This window comes from Trichosurus vulpecula, chromosome 2, assembly GCF_011100635.1.
Source record: "Trichosurus vulpecula isolate mTriVul1 chromosome 2, mTriVul1.pri, whole genome shotgun sequence".
Classification (NCBI taxonomy): Eukaryota; Metazoa; Chordata; class Mammalia; order Diprotodontia; family Phalangeridae; genus Trichosurus; species Trichosurus vulpecula.
In genome coordinates, this window is record NC_050574.1 from 55,178,143 (window position 1) to 55,195,479 (window position 17,337).

The 17,337-nt window shown below is 45.2% G+C and overlaps 1 protein-coding gene across 1 annotated transcript in view; it reads right to left on the reverse strand.

The window, feature by feature from the left end:
* HSPG2 (heparan sulfate proteoglycan 2) overlaps positions 1-17,337 on the reverse strand; it is a 122,286-nt gene that overhangs the window by 20,361 nt on the left and 84,588 nt on the right. Inside the window, exons 75-79 of the mRNA XM_036743736.1 lie at positions 16,299-16,433; positions 16,012-16,196; positions 13,961-14,156; positions 980-1,159; positions 361-621 (exon numbers count right to left, since the gene is read on the reverse strand). Coding sequence (XP_036599631.1) covers positions 361-621; positions 980-1,159; positions 13,961-14,156; positions 16,012-16,196; positions 16,299-16,433 — 957 coding nt within the window. The remainder of the gene's footprint in view (positions 1-360; positions 622-979; positions 1,160-13,960; positions 14,157-16,011; positions 16,197-16,298; positions 16,434-17,337) is intronic.

Sequence of the window (17,337 nt, forward strand, 5' to 3'; positions counted from 1 at the left end):
GCACCAAAGAGCTAGCATCTGAGGCTGGATTTGAACTCAGGTGTTCCTTGACTGTAGGCCATTGCACCATCAGCTGCCTCATTTTGTAGAATACTTCCTTGAGTACATGTTATAACCCCTCAGAAGTCAGTATGCCACCCCCCCCAGGTCACCCACTGTTTTGTTTCTCATCTCTCCATTCCTATCACAGAGCTCAGGCCCTAGTACACAGTAGGAACTTGATAGAGGTGTGGGTCTTTATGTGTAATGGTGGCAGTGAGGGCCTATGCAGAGGGGTCTCGATGGGTGTCAGTAAGCAGCAGCACCAATAAATGGTGTCTAGAGAAAGTTACTCCCCTTCCCCTTTCATGCGGCTCTCACCCTGGATTCGGAGGAGGGCGAAGGCCTGGGCAGAGCCCACTTTGTTGGTGACAAGGCACTGGTACTGGCCGGCATCCTCAGGGGTCGTGGGGTTGATGCGCAGCAGGTCCCCTCGAACAGCCGCCCGTCTGGGGAGGCTGCCATTGACCCGACTCCAGTGGAAGGTGAGTGGGGGTGTCCCGTGTGCCAGGCACTGAAACTGTACCATCTCTCCTACTCCTACCAGGGCCTCCTCAGGGATTGTTGTGGCATATGGATGGCCTGGGGGAGATAAATAAAAAAGGGCTGAGGGGGACAAGCAAAGGGCACCAAGCAGTCAAGGAAGGGCAGCAGATTAGGTGGGGAGGAAGGATGGGCAGAGTTCAGTGAAGGGAGAAGGGCAAAGAGGTTGCTTAGCCCCAGAAACTAGCTCTGTTGGAGGTCAAAGGGAGAGATGGGCAGAGGTTAGAAATGGAGGAGATGGCCGTAAGTGACGGACACCAGGAGGTGGGCTGGCAGAGAGGGCATTCCAGCTGCTGGCAGGCTTGGTGGGGCAAAGGGAATTCAGGGACAGAAATAAGAAGCAGGAGGGTTAAAAAATAGGGCATCTCCTCCCAGGGGCCAAGGGCTGGGTCCTTACTCTCCACGTGCAGGATGACAGTGGTCTCAGCATGTCCAGCTGAGTTGGTGGCATTGCAGATGTACTGGCCAGAGTCCTGTTGGGCAACCTCGGGGAGGATCAGGGTGTTGCCAGATATCTGATGCTTCCAGGGCAGGGGTGCCCGAAGCTTGGACCAATGCACAGTGGGAGAGGGGCTGCCTAGAGTGTAACACAAGGAAGATTAGGAACCCCTGAGAAACCCCTAGCTACTGACAAGCACCCCCAGAAAGAATGGACTCAGATATCTTTGGCATTTAGCAAACCCCCTGGGACTCCATGACTCCACCAAGGAATGTCAATAGATAGGACCATCCCACTGAAAGATAACCTGGCAGACCCTTTCTAGCAGATATCCCTGGGGCTCCACCAAGGAATGTAAATGAAATTATCCCACTAGTATGATAACCTGACTGAATCTTTGATCAGCCAGAACCTTTGTTCCTGTACCCCCAGACCACCCTGTGACTTGACATGTAAATTCTCTATATAAACTACCCGTTCGCTTCAACACATTGCCATTGATTTGTGGTGCTGTACCCCAATGGCCGCTGGCTAAATAAATTCTCCACTTAAAACTTATACTCTGTGGTGTGTCTCGCTCGCTTCTGGTACAACATTTTGGAGGCCCCAGCGAGATGAGGTGGTATTTCGTGTTACCGCCCTGGAGACACACACAGAATTTCGGACCTCAACAGGGAGTCTCTGCCCCTGATCCACCTTCTCTCACTTCAGAGGGCCGGCTCCTGGGGATTTCTTTTCCTAGGATTCTGATGTGGAGTGATGGTCTCGGAGAATGGGCTCTTTGCTGACCTGTCCCTTTTCGGCCTATGGAGAATTATGGTTTGTAGACCTCTAGAGGTAAGGTTTTTCTGGTTTGGTTTCTGGTTTGGAGCTAGCCATTTGGGTCTCTGTTATCATGCTAAACCCTGACGAGGCTGTGGTACAGAGCTGGGGGGCTGGGATGCCACCCTTCCTATTGGGGTGTGGGAAGATTGGGGTATTTTCCTTGAAGAGGAAATCTGGTTTATTTTCTTTCCTCTGAGGGGACCTGCTTAGCCCCAGTTAACTCATGCCATTGGTTATCTGTTTTGTGTTGGGTATGGGAAGATTGGGGTGTTTTCCTTGAAGAGGAAACCTGGTTTATTTTTCTTTCCTCTGAGGGGACCTGCTTAGCCCCAATTAACTCATGCTATTGGTTATTTGTTTTGTGTTGGGGTATGGGAAGATTGGGGTGTTTTCCTTGAAGAGGGAACCTGGTTTATTTTCTTCCCTCTGAGGGGACCTGCTTAGCCTCAGTTAACCCATGCTACCGGATCTGTTTGGGGTGTGGGAAGATTGGGGGTGTTTTCCTTGAAGAGGAAATCTGATTTATCTTCTTTCCTCTGAGGGGACCTGTTTAGCCTCCAATTAACCCATGCTGTTGGTCTCCATTTTGTGTTGGAGGTGTGGGGGTCGTATTTTAGAGGAGGAAATCTTTCCTCTGAGGGGACCTGCTTAGCCTTCAATTCGATCCACAGTGTGAATTTTGTTACGTTTTGAGTTTGTCTCTGTTCGTGTGTCTATGTCAAAATTGTGAAACGACGTTTTTAAAAAAAAAAAAAATCTGAAACATAAGCAGCCAGAGATATCAGGCTGCCACTAGGGAAACAGACTCCCTTCCTTGTGGCTCCCTTTTGGCCAATGTGGAACTATGGGGAATGGGTTAAAATTTTGGCAAATTCTGGGTTTTAAATTGTTAAAAGTTTGGAAATTGGTTAGTCGAATTTGGGAAGAAAGAACTTCTGAAATTGTAAATCCATTCCAGGAGCTCACTCTTGCTAAAAACACCTCCTCCCAATGAATGCCTTCTGGCTAAAACCTCCGTTAAAGTCTTCAGTGGGACTCTCGCATTTGTCTTAGTCTCGGATTCCCTTAGATTCAAGTACAAAAGAGGTTTTTGGGAGTGAGCAAGGGGGTGAAGTTTACTTGAATTACAATCTTTGAGATCTTTTCACTAGGGCTGCCGTAAAAGTTAGAGCAGTTAAATCAAACTCCTCTCCTCCCGGATCAGATTAGAAGAGAATGCAGGAGGACTGTAGGGAAAAACTTAAATCACCCTCCCCACCGAGCAATGAGGAGAGGGACAGAAATTCACAGACTGACAGTCAGTCTTGTGCCCCTGAGTACCTTTGTAGCCCATCCTTGTGCTAAAGTTTAAAGGTAAATTTGTGAAAGAGAGAGATAGAAAACCTGTATAAGGAATTTAGGGGGGTTGTAGAGTAGCAGTTTGAGATTACCTGTCTAGTCAGGAGTCCATGTGCTCCTCTTGGCTGCCATGTGCTCCTGGCCTCACCCTTCCCCCACCCTCCACATTGAAAGGTTATCAGAGCTGAAGCTAAAAGGAAACTTGTAAAGAAATAGGGCTGGTCAGTTAGTGCTTGGAAGGGTAGGCTCCTTGCCCTCAAGGGGCTGCCAGGCCCCACCTAGGGAGGAGCCCTTAGAAAACTAAAAGGGATTTTTTCCTGCTCTTATCTTCCTTGGGAGTCCGAAAAAAATCCTTTTAGGCATTTTTGTATAAGATGAAGCTTGGAAAAAGTGGGAACAAAATTAAGTTTCTCTTTCTTTCATAAGTTCATTCATGGCCAGGCAAAAGTTCCTATACCTGGGCCAGAGGTAGTGGTGCTGAAGAATATACAGCTAAATAAAGTGTATTTAAGATGTTAATGTATTAATATATAATATCAGAAGTAATAAGACCAACAATTCCTATACTGTATCTGGAAATGCAATTGATGTCATCTGAAATTTATTGTTTCTGTATTTCTAAAATTATACCGTATTTTAATTTGAGTTTGATATATGTGAATTGGATGCTTTTAAAGGATGTGATGAAAAGTTGGTAATTTTAAACTATCATATTTGGTTTAGAAATGTATCTACCTAGCCTGAATTTTACATACATAATAATGTTTAGGGCATCGTTACATTTCTAAAATATTTTGTTACAGGTGCATTAGGTTAAGAAGTTGGACAATTGTAACCTAAGAATTTATTACCTCCAAGTTTTGTCTGGAAGTTCAGTTGAAATTGTTCTTGTTATAAATCAACTATGTTGTTAAAATGTGGTTTTATAAACAGTAACCTTTTTCTTTTTCAATGCAGAGAGTATTGGGCCTTAGAAATGAAAATGTTACCACTAGTGGTTATGATGAGGGCACAGTCTCTAGGAACCCCTTGAACCCTTGAACTCTCCTTGAATCTTCCCACTCAACCTGGCCTTGGCCTGAGGCTACAACCATTAAGCCCAAATGCCTACCTTGCCCAGTCCTCTATTGTCCAGCTGTTTCCCACCCTTAATCCTGTTTCCCATCCTTAATCCTGATCAAAATATCTATACCCTAGCTCCGCTACCCCAGCCCTTGATGGGTTGTCATTCCCATATAGCCTTCAGCTATTTCCCCCACCCGGGAGTCTGACTTCATCCTTAAGTCCCTCCCTAGACCCCTCTTCTGGCCACCCCAGACCACCCCTCAATCCCTCCCACAACCTTTGTGTATATAATCTCCATCTTGCCTCCATGAGGGGGGTCAGAACCAATCTAGCTCAGATGGGTCTGGCCCTTTTTCCTTACAGGCGTCGCAAGGGGTGGGATCTCTCGGGGCAGGCTTATTTGGCTAACTCTTAATAAACTTTGTCCTTTCCTTTGGCTGAGAAAGCTTGAGTCGAATTCTTTCGGCAGGACCCGGCGTGTCGGTACTTTGGGGTGTCGAGCACCTCTCACCCCAAACCCTCATCATTTATGGTTCCCTGAACTGGGAAGCACTGCTAATCTCAAGTTCTTCTCCAGCCAAGACTGAAGGTATGTGAGCCTCCCCCTCTCCCAATCTCCCTCCTCGCTCTCCAAACATTTTGGATGTGCTTCTCGGGCCTGACCTCAGCAGGTCCCAGTGGGTTGGACAGCTTGGTCCAGTGGTCTCAGTGAGTCGGACAGTCACACTGTCCTGGTCAACCTGACGCTCTCTGGTGGTTCTCGGTGGGTCGGACAGCTTGGTCCAGTGGTCTCAGTGAGTCGGACAGTCACACTGTCCTGGTCAACCTGACGCTCTCTGGTTCTCGGTGGGTCGGACAGCTTGGTCCAGTGGTCTCAGTGAGTCGGACAGTCACACTGTCCTGGTCAACCTGACGCTCTCTGGTGGTTCTCGGTCCACTCGGACAGCTCGGTCCAGTGGTCTCAGTGAGTCAGACAGCCAGGCTGTCGTGGTCAACTCAACCTGACGCTATCAGGTGGATCTCGGTCCAGTGGTCATGTCGAAGGACATGGACGGATGCCCCATCCAGAAGCATGTGCCAGATCCTTTCAATTGTTTCGGCGCTGGGAATTTGGGAAAGTTTCAGGTACCTTCTGTATATTTTGTTTTCTTGTTTTATTTTGTTTGTCTCCCGACAATTACTCCTAACTTCTCCTTTACTAAGGAGGAAGGAATTTCCAGCCGAAGGGACCCCACGCCCTGCCTCTACTGCAGGCCCTGCAACATCTATCACCATGGGCCCTATCCCCAAGGCAATCCCTACTCAGGTTCCAGCCTCGGGCCCTGCCCCCACGGCAATATCTCCTCCCCTAGCCTCTCTCTCTGAGGTAGCACCCACTTGGGTCTCTGGGGTATCTTCCCCTCTGACCTCTACCCCTCCTCAGGTACTAGCTGATCTCCCTTGCCAGGCAGATGCCCTGGTCTTGCAGTCTAATCTACCTCAGCCCCAAGCTCCAGGTCCCACAGTGCCTTCAAGGCTTTTTCCCCTGAGGGAAATGCCTGCCTCCCCTGCTGGGACAAGGAGATTGCATGTTCCATTCTCCATTTCAGATCTCATCCAAATTAAAGAAAAACTGGGGAGATACTCAGAAGATCCCACTAAGTTTACTGAGGGTTTTAGGGATCTGTCCCTGCAATTTGAACTTTCTTGGTGTGATTTGCATATCCTTTTCTCTACCTGTTGTACCACTAAGGAGAAGAGGAGAATATGGGAGCAAGCCCAAAAATTTGGGGATAGTCTGGCTAGCAATAATCCCATAAAATATCCCCCAGGTGCAGCTGCTGTTCCCACTAGTGACCCAGGATGGAATTATCAAAGGAGTGAGGATAGAGAAAAGAGAGACCATATGGAAATTTGCCTGTTAGAAGGCCTAAGAACTGCATTTCAAAAGCAAATAAATTTTCAAAAAATTAGGGAGATTACTCAGGGAGAAAAAGAAAACCTTGTCCTTTTCCAAGCCCGGCTAGTAGAAGCTATTAAGAAGTATTCAAATTTGGATCCTGATTCTATTGAAGGGGCGGCAATACTTAACATGTATTTCATTAATCAGTCTGCCCCAGATATTAGGAGGAAACTGCAGAAATTGGCAATGGGACCCCAAACACCTCAGGCCCAATTACTGGAGACAGCATTCGGAGTGTTCAATAATAGAAACTTAGTCCAGGCAGAGGAAAAAGCCAGAGACAGAGAACATGCCCAATTCTTGGCGGCTGCCATGGCCAGGAGATTGCCGGAGGGTGCTTCTGGCAACTTTGGAAAAGGGGAAACCTGCTTTCGATGTCACAAGGAGGGTCACTGGTCTAAGGAGTGCCCCTCTAGGGCGCCCCCCTGGAAGAAGCCTCTAGGATCCACGCCTCCAGGACCATGCCCAGCATGTCCCCGAGGCTGGAAAAGTGGTAGAGCCTCCTCCCAGCACCCTGTCCTCCAGTACTCGGGAGGAGGGGAAAGCCTGGGGCTTGGCTGTGCTCCCACTTTCTCCACCTCTCTCGCGGAGCCTTGGGCAAAATCGAGGCAGAAGGTAAGGTTACCCACTTTATCATGGCTATGTTCTCTTACTTTAACTAGTGGCTTTGGCCCCACATGCCCCTTGACCTATCAGGTCATGGGCATCAAGGATCTGTTGTCTGAACACTCCTTCTCTGGCCCTGCCCCCTTTTGGGGAAGGGACCTGATGGTGAAATTGGGAAGCCAATTTTCTCTAGTTAAACCTCATAACTCCTTTTTCCCCCTGTTTCCCAGACCTCCCCATGTTCCCCCAGAGGCGTGGGAGAGGGTTGAGCCAATTGTTTGGGATCAGGGAATTCCTGGGCAAGCTACTTCTGCCACCCCAGCCATAGTTCCCCTCCATTGCCTTCAATATCCAATTAAGTCCAAGGCTTGGGAGGGGCTGCAACCATTAATTGGCACTCAAGGCCCTGACTCACTCCCTCTAGAGTGGGGCCCCTACCCAGCACAAGCTTTTGGGACTTTGAAAACTAAACTGACCACCACTCCAGCATTAGCCTTACCTAATCTAGAAAAACCTTTCACTCACTCTGCTGAAGGAAGGAGAGGACAGGCTTTGGGAATTCTAATCCAGTCCTTAGGATCTGACCCCTGTTTTCCAAAACAATTAGATTCTCTGGCTGCTACAGCCATTCCAATTGAGGAAGCTTCTAAGCCTCTAGCAGACCAGCCCCTAGAAGCTCTGCCTTGCCAGAGCACCCTGGAAGCAGAGGGCCACCAGTGCCTGGCTAACCACAGGCTCACCAAACATCAAACCTTGCTCTTAGATATCCCCGACCTAATTTGGATGTGCTACACACTCCTGAACCCCGAAGCAGAACAAGTGGTTAGGAGAGCTAGGTATGAAATAGTCATCTTTAATTCCCACCAGGGATATTGTCCTTTCTCTGTACTCCTGTACTGTCTGTTTTGTTGTTTGCTTAACTTCCTTGCCAGGTTTGTCTCCTCCAGTCTCCAAGCCATCAACTTCCAGATGACTGTGCACCCCTTGAACTGGACCCATCAAGCCAGCTCTACGCCCCTTGTCAGCAGGAAGCAATTCCAGAAGCTGAGACCTTCGTCCCTGACCCCAAAAGAATTTGGGTCCCATTTGTTTGAGGGGGGAATGATGAGGGCACAGTCTCTAGGAACCCCTTGAACCCTTGAACTCTCCTTGAATCTTCCCACTCAACCTGGCCTTGGCCTGAGGCTACAACCATTAAGCCCAAATGCCTACCTTGCCCAGTCCTCTATTGTCCAGCTGTTTCCCACCCTTAATCCTGTTTCCCATCCTTAATCCTGATCAAAATATCTATACCCTAGCTCCGCTACCCCAGCCCTTGATGGGTTGTCATTCCCATATAGCCTTCAGCTATTTCCCCCACCCGGGAGTCTGACTTCATCCTTAAGTCCCTCCCTAGACCCCTCTTCTGGCCACCCCAGACCACCCCTCAATCCCTCCCACAACCTTTGTGTATATAATCTCCATCTTGCCTCCATGAGGGGGGTCAGAACCAATCTAGCTCAGATGGGTCTGGCCCTTTTTCCTTACAGGCGTCGCAAGGGGTGGGATCTCTCGGGGCAGGCTTATTTGGCTAACTCTTAATAAACTTTGTCCTTTCCTTTGGCTGAGAAAGCTTGAGTCGAATTCTTTCGGCAGGACCCGGCGTGTCGGTACTTTGGGGTGTCGAGCACCTCTCACCCCAAACCCTCATCATTTAGGAATCAGATTTGATTTGCTTATCCAACTCAGTTATGATCACTAGATTGGTAATTAATTGGAATCTGTTTCAAGTTTTAAGTACATGATAAGTGCTTGTGGTGTACTTATTTCTAAATTTGTTATTATATACAAATTGGTTAACATCGCATTACCTGTGCTGTTAGAGAATAATTTCTCTTGTAATCTGGATGTTGTTAGATTAAGAATTGTACTTAATTAAGAAATTGAGGTTATTAACTGAAACAAGAACTTTTGAAACCATCTAGTCATGAATTCTTATCAATCTTGTGTGGTTTTCTGTGTAGAGGAATTCTTATGGAAAAAGCTTTTTTAAGTCCTGGTAAACCTTATTATTGTGATAAGGCTAATTAATTGAGTATGTAATTTATAGAAATTAAGTGTCCTCCCATTATAACACTTTTTGATTAAGGAACTTTGTAATGTCTAGGAATTCTGGGCAATATTTGAGAATGAGGACATTTGGCACCAACTTAGTTAATGAATTCCAGCATTTAAGGGTTAATTTGCTTTAAGGAAAAAGAAGGAGATGTCTATCATTTTAAAACCTTCTAAATAATTGTCTTCAGGAAAGTTTAGCGAGCATGCCTTTTAACATCAGGATAAAAAAATTTTAAACTGTTTTTAAGAAAGGGAAAGAATTCTAGAACTTCTGTAATAACAAAGAATTGAGTTGCTATAATACCTTGAAAAATATAGGGGTATGATTTTCAAGCCTGTATCATCTAAAGATGTATTTATGTATGTTAATATGGAGGTTTATGGACTAACTTGTGAATGAATCCAAATGTTTAAAGGTTATTTTGCTTTAAGAAGGGAAAATACTTTTGGAAAAATGTTCTGTAAAATCTTTTTGTATAATTTTAGAAGGTCTGCTGAATTTCCACCTGTAAGCCAATTGGTTGCAGTTCAAACCTATTGTGAGTTTTCGGAGTTTCTGGGTGAGAACCTTATTAGAATTAATGCTTATCTATAGAAGCGCCCATTCAATGTCTTATTCAAGGTTCTTTTTTGAGTAAGGAGGTTCAAAAGGACAGTCTGAATTCCTTACTCCTCCCCGCCCTTAATTTAGATAAGAAGAAAAGAATTTCACCTTAGCCCACCTGTCAGAAGGGAAGGAAAGGGGAGGGGCAGCAATAAGAGGACGGTAGGGGCCAAGAAGCCTCCAACCTGGCTTCTTAAAAAAAAAATGATAAGATTAGACTAAGACTTGAGATGGGTTTGGCCTGGTAGTTTAATTAGTGAAGTCTGCCATCTGATGGAAAAGAACCCACCCTCAGGGGGAGATGAAATGGCAGATCTTTTTAATAAGTGTTCCCTTTTTTAGAATGAGTTATCACCAAAAAACAAATCCCCTTTTTGTGTCTTTGAGTGTTTAAAAAGCTGGAATGGGATTCCAGTATACACAGTTATGACAATGAAAGTACTAACTTATGAATTGTTTTGTCTTATGGCTGAAATGTAAAGGAAGACTGAGTACTGGGTTTGAAAGATTTGGAAAGGTAAATTAAGGTTGAGGAAAAATAGGAAAGGCAGATAAGAAAGTTTGGGGACAAACGGGAGTTAGCTAAGCCTCTCCTGTCCCGAGAATGATAGTTTCAGAAAGTCAAAGTAAGTTGGAGATGAGTGTGAGGAAGTATTTAGAAGATGGAAAAGTTATGTAGCTTGATTTGATAATTGTTAGGTCAATAAAATTTGGGCAGTCTTATCTGAAGGATATTTATTTGCTATTTAAGATTTTATGGGACTACAATTTAATATTGTCTTAAGCTCTGATTACAGGACTAGGTCACATGAAGCCAGTAATGGCATGGCAGGCATTGCAAGCTGAGAACTTGAAAGGTCTGTGCCTGGGAAAAGTCTTGAAGATGACCTTGGACACAGCCTAGGTAGGATCTTCCTGACTCTATTTCCCAATTCTGCTATCTCCTTTCTGAAAAGGAAAATCCCCACCTGGTTACACCTAAGCCCTGCTTTCAGCACCTTGTGACTATAAGATTGGCTATCAGATATGACTCATGCCTGGAATCAAACAAATTTAAATTATCAAGAAGTTTTGTAAGCACTATGCTAAATCTGTTAGGTAATAGATAGATGAATATTGAAATATCTCTGAGTTATTATAATAGGATACAGGTATGAATAGCTTACAATTTTAACCTATGTTCATGACCAAGTAAAACATTGAAATAATATAGGGATAACATCCAAAAAGGGGAAAATGATTAGGCAAAGCAAATAAGGCAAAGATGTAATGTGATTAATGTCTAATAAAAGGAAGGGATAGCAAATTTTGAAAAAGGCAATAGGATCAGATTGATTCCCCTAAGAATTATGTACAGATGTGTATGATTGGCTCTAAAAATTTATCAGTTCTGGAAATTCAAGCTGATAAGTGTGTTTTGGTAATAAGATCTTAAATTTGGATGCTAATACAAGAAAATTGTATAAGATAATGGTACAAGTGAAAATATATCCCCTTTGTAAAGTATCTGTAAGTTATAGTAGGTTAAAATTGTCTGAGAATTTCTAGATCTGAACCAGAGACGCAGAACTTAGCCCTGCGTGGCTGGGACCTATGTTGTGTTTCTTTCTTAATCATCAAATTACATGTGTTCTGGGAACCCTGTGTGAGGAGTGGACATCTGGGCCTATAGGAGCCTCGCCCTGTGGTTCCAAGAGCCTGAGAGGGACAGCACCGGACGCGGACGGCTTTCTCACGGGATCCGGAACCAGAACCTGAGCAAAGACCTGCTTTTTCCCTTCTGCGTCCTTGTGTTCCCAAGACTGTTTTTCCTGAATTTTTATTATGTTCCCTCTGCTTACTTACAATTAGTTTACAATTTCTGCCCATCCCTGGGGATGTCCAAATACAGAAAAGGGAAAACCTGACTCCACCTAGATAGGGATTTTAAAACTTCACCCTGTGGAAAATAGAGTTTTTTCCATACCTTTAATTGGTCTTTAGGCGAAACTTTCAGTTTGCCTTTGACCAAAAAGGGGGAAATGTGGGATGTTTTATACCATTTTTTTAAATTTCTGGAGTGCAGTACCCGGGGAGGCTCCTTGGACTCTCCTTGAGTCTTCCAACTAGGTCTGGCCTTCCCCTGGGGCCAACGACCTAGCATTCCTTTTATTATCACCCCTGCTTAGCGTTTTGGTTGGTCTCCTAATTTTATTGCTATGCCCCATCAGGTCATTCCTTTTTTCAAGGATTTGAAATTCCCATGGAAGAAAGTGAGGAATGTAATACAAGGAAAATTAGGAACCCCTGAGAAACCCCTAGCTACTGACAAGCACCCCCAGAAAGAATGGACTCAGATATCTTTGGCATTTAGCAAACCCCCTGGGACTCCATGACTGCACCAAGGAATGTCAATAGATAGGACCATCCCACTGAAGGATAACCTGGCAGACCCTTTCTAGCAGATATCCCTGGGGCTCCGTGACTCCACCAAGGAATGTAAATGGAATTATCCCACTAGTATGATAACCTGACTGAATCTTTGATCAGCCAGGACCTTTGTTCCTGTACCCCCAGACCACCCTGTGACTTGGCATGTGAATTCTCTATATAAACTACCCGTTCGCTTCAACACATTGCCATTGATTTGTGGTGCTATACCCCAATGGCTGCTGGCTAATAAATTCTCCACTTAAAACTTATACTCTGTGGTGTGTCTCGCTCGCTTCTGGTACAACAAGAGGGTAGAAAGAATTGGAAGGAGTGCTGATGAGGGGCAAGGCAGGGCATCTTTGGACAACCTAGAGCATTTTCTAAGGATAATGGAGTCAGAGGTTGAAGGCACCTTAGAAATAATCCAGTCAAATCACCTCAAATTATTGTCTTTCTATTCAACTCTCAGCCTATCTACCCCAGAATCAACCCCTAGGACTACAGAAAACATCTTCCCTTCCCACCCTTCATCCCCTCCTAAATCAACTTTGGAATTCAGGCCCTGGGACCCAGTTGCCCAGAAGAGTAAAAGATTCAATTAGCCTATTGAATATGGATACCCTAGACCAGCCCACCAGATAGTAGGATTAAGTTTCCCAACCCATTAAGCCCTCCACCCAATCTCCCTCCAGGTAGTGGTCTGGAGGGTGCCCCAGGGCCTTTTAGTCTCACCTAAGTAATCAAAATAAACACTACTTTAGTTCCTAGAAAGGGTGGGCCCATTGGGTCCTCCAGGCTTCCAGTGACTCCCTAGATACCCCCTTCCCTGGCCTCCACACCTCTCTATCACAGGTCTACTACTACTCGAGAACTCCTTGAAGACTGGGACTGGTTGTTTTTTTTTTTTTTTTTTATTCCCAGCACTCAGCACAATGGCTGGCACATTGTTGGCACTTAGGCTTTTTTCATCAATCAATTAATTAATTACTTTAGCCTATAGGTATTTCTGCTTGAGAGGCATTAGTAAGAGCTCCTAGAATCATGGTTCAGTCCTCTCTCAGACTGACCTGTGTGACCCTGGGCAAGTCACTTATCCTCAGTGCCCGGGAAGCTCTCAAATTGCTTATCTGCTTTGGTATGGGACCAAAAAGATTATATTGTTCCATTTTACAGATGAAGAAACTGAGGTCAAGTGCCCAAGATAGCAGGTTGTAAATTGGATGGGCCCACATTTGAACCCAGGTCTTCAATCATCTCATTCTCTTTTCATTTCCACTAAGCTCCCAGGATTCCTGAGTTCTGCCAATTCTCCTAAGTGAGAAGTCAAGGAAAGCAGAGCAGCCAAGCCGGCTCTAAGAGAAAAGCTGGAGTTCAGAGTGACACACTGGAGCCTTCTGGGCCCCAGATATCCTGTAGCTGTTCACAGTGACTATTATTTTGACATGCAGAGCTCTTGGAATGTGTGCCTGCCCTCTATAACCCACTGGTTATCAGAGTAATACTATATAATATAATATTAGTTCTAATAATCATGTTAATTATTACAGATTATCAATTATAATATATGTTAATATGTAAATATAATGCAATTATAGAATATATGAACATGTAAACATAATTCTATAATAGTATAATATATTAATACACAAGTAATAATATACTGCCATAGTACTGATAATAATAGCTAACATTTATAAAGAACCTACTATGTGCCAGTCACTGCATTAAGCTCTTTACAAATATTATTTCATTTGTTCCTCACAACAATCCTGGAAGGTAGGAGCTATCATTGTTTCCATTTTACAGATGAGGGAACTGAGGCAAACAGAGGTTAATTGACTTGCCCAGGGGCACACAGTTAAATTTGGATTTGAATTCAGGAATTCAGTGCTCTGTGCATTATGGTAATCCCCCTAGCTGCCTACTTCAGTAGACATTTACATATTCATTTCCGGAACACTTTTAATTTCAGGAATGACCTTCCCCAGTGCCTTGTCCAGGTGATACTGACCACCCCTCCCTACCTCGAGGGCCATACCATCCTCCCTACCTGTGGCTGAGCAGCGCAGGGTGGCAGTCTTCCCTGCTTCCACAGTCATCTCTGCCTGTTCCACTCGTACCTCAGGGGCACCCACAGGTGCTGTACCTGTCTCCACGCTCACCTCCACCCGAGCCTGAGCAGAGCCCAGAGCATTCTGAGCCAAGCAGACATAGGTGCCTGCGTCCTCTGGTTGGGCCTCTGTAATCTGGGGATAGGCACAGGGAATAGAGAAAATACACTTAGAACAGAGTCCTGCTAGCAATTTGGAATGATGCCCAAAGGGCTATAAAACTGTGCATCCCCTGTGATCCAGCAATACCACTACTAGGTCTGTATCCTAAAGAGATTAAAAAGAAAAAAAAGGGAAAAAGACCATTGTACATGGTTATCATAGAGAGCAGATCTTTTTGTGATAGCTAAGAATTGGAAATCGAGGGGACGCCCATCAGTTAGGAAATGGCTGAACAAGTTGTGGTGTATGATTATGGTGGTATAAGAAACGATGAGCAAGATCATTTCAGAAAAACCTGGGAAGATTTACATGAACTGATGCAGACTGAAGTGAGCAGAACCAGGAGAACATTACACATAGTACCAGCAACATCAACCTTCTTTCCTTTCTTTGTTTTCTCCCACAAAATGACTAATATGGAAATATGTTTGACATGATTGCACATGTAGAACCTACATCATATTGTTTACTGTCTCAGGGAAGAAGGAGGGGAGGGAGGGAGAGAATTTGGAACTCAAAATTTATAAAAGAACCCTGAATGTTAAAAATTGTTTTTATATGTAATTAGGAAAAAAAATTATTAAAAACCAAAAAGAATAGCCTCCTCCTGCAGTGACAGTCAAAGACCATGTAGCCTGGCAGCCCCTTTCCTTCTAGGCCCGCTCTCCCATCTCCTTAAAACCTCATATACCAGTGAAAAAGAAAGAATAATGGCTTCCAATCCTATGCAAGACATGCTTTGAACAACTTCTTAGAAATTCTCTAGGGTTGTCCTGTAAGCCTAGTGTCTTACACTTTGTGTAAGAGGAGGTGTTCCATACCTCTACCTCAGTTATTATACAAGGCTCCCAGACTTCTCCACTGACTCAATCAATCCCAAGTATGAATCAGGGGCAAACAAGGCTTAACATCTCCATTGAATCAACCAACTAATCAAAAGGATTTCATCCAAGGAAGAAAGGATATATTGGGAATGGCTGGGGGAATCCATGCCCTCTGGGACTTAGATAAAAAGTGCAGGCTAGTTCAAAACCCAAAGACTAGTCCAGCTGGGCCCCCAAGATGGAATCACGTGGAATACCCAATGAGGATAAGGGAGATTCTGGACTTCTCATAAGTGTCCTATAAAGCCCCAGCCACTCTGTCCTGGTTAAGGCTCTTGGGAACCAGAACCAGATTAAAACTCAGGTGGAGGCCAACTCAAACAGTAGTACCAGGCCGACTCTGACCTTTGTGATCATCCCTTTGCTTCACTCTGACATACACTGTATGGGGATCCCAGCAGGAGGCCCAACACCCACCTGTGACCCCCTCCCCCCAAACACACAATGACAATAAAAGGAGAAGGCATAATACAGAAATAGCAGCTGTACCTCCCAGACCCGGGGCCCTCCCCTGAAAAATACCTGCTTTAGCAGACTCTGATTGTCAACACGTATCTGCTGCCTTCTTCACAACCATGACCTTCTCCCACCCACCAGCTCTCTCTCTTCCTGCTTTTTGGCAGGCTTAAATGTTGCCCCCCTAGGCTGACAATCAATGACAACCTCCCCTAACTGCTGTGCATCTGGGAGAGCTGGAATGTTAATAGATGACTCTCAGGTCATAGTTAATATTTCTTATATGAGATTTAAAAGATATTTTAAATATTATACATACACATAAAATATTTTTTATATACTATGCAAAATTTAGAGGCTATACTCTCCCCATGGGAACATTAATACTAAGGTACTGGCTCTGGAGCATCCCAGTTTCCTATTATGCCTGCTTCCTGGTATGGCTCTTGACAGAACTGCCATAGCCCTGCCCACATCCCAGTCCTCACCTGCAGCACGGCGTGGCTATCCATGGGCCCCAAAGTCCGATGGTGATCCACCTTGAGGGGTGTCCCAATGCGCATCCAGCGGGCAGAAGGGCGGGGTTCTCCAGCACTAACACACTCCAGAGAAACAGCTTTGCCAACCTTCACCTGTATGGGGCCCTTAGGGAGCACGGACACTGTGGGTGGTCCTATGGGAGGCAGAGAAGTGGGATTTATTGAGCCAGCCCAGGCTAGGCCTCTGGGAATATATAGATTACTCAGGCCCCAGGGACCGTGCCCCACACACTTACCCTGCACACTGAGACTGACGACACTCTGGGCCACACCATAGGGGTTGGAGGCCACACAGCGGTAGGTGCCATGGTTGCTGGGCCGGGCACCCATGATGGTGATGATGGAGCCATTGGGGCTGAGATGCACATTGTCTGCAAGTGAGAGGGTAAGGAGAACAGGAGACACTCAGATCTGGTCCTGGTCCTCAGCTCTTCTAGGCACTTATGGTCCCGACTGCTTCTTCCTAGTGTGCTCCTGATCTCTAAGTGCCCCTCTCACTTAGAAACAGAACTAAAGATGTCAGAGTTGGGAGGGCCCTTAGAATACAGTATGTCAGAGCTGGGAGGGCCCTTAGAACACAGTATGTCAGAGCTGGGAGGGCCCTTAGAATACGGTATGTCAGAGCTGGAAGGGCCCTTAGAACACAGAATGTCAGAGCTGGGAGGGACCTTAGAGCACAGTATGTCAGAGCTGGAAGGGCCCTTAGAACACAGTATGTCAGAGCTGGAAGGGCCCTTAGAACACAGAATGTCAGAGCTGAGAGTCCTTAGAACACAGAATGTCAGAGCTGGGAGGGCCCTTAGAACACAGAATGTCAGAGCTGAGAATCCTTAGAACACAGAATGTCAGAGCTGGGAGGGACCTTAGGATAGGCTATCACATTTGGAAGAAAACTTAGATTAGTAAATATAAAAGGGACCTAAGAACATAGAATATCAAAGCTGAAAGGGACCTTAGAATATGGAATGTCAGAACCTGGAATCTTAAAACATGGAATGTCAGAGCTTGGAGGAATCTTAGAACACACAATATCAGAGCCAGGAAGGATCTTAGAACAGCCAATGTCAGAGCTGCAAGGTGTGTTAGAATAAAGAATGTGAGATCTGGAAGAGACATTAGAACAGAGTGTCAAATATGAAAGGGACAGAGAACAGAGAATGTCAGACCTCGGGTGAACCTTAGAACATGGAACGTCAGTTTGGAGGGACTCTAGAGACCATTTAGTTCAACTTCCCATTTTATAGATGAGGAGAAGGTGGGTCAGAAAGTTGACAT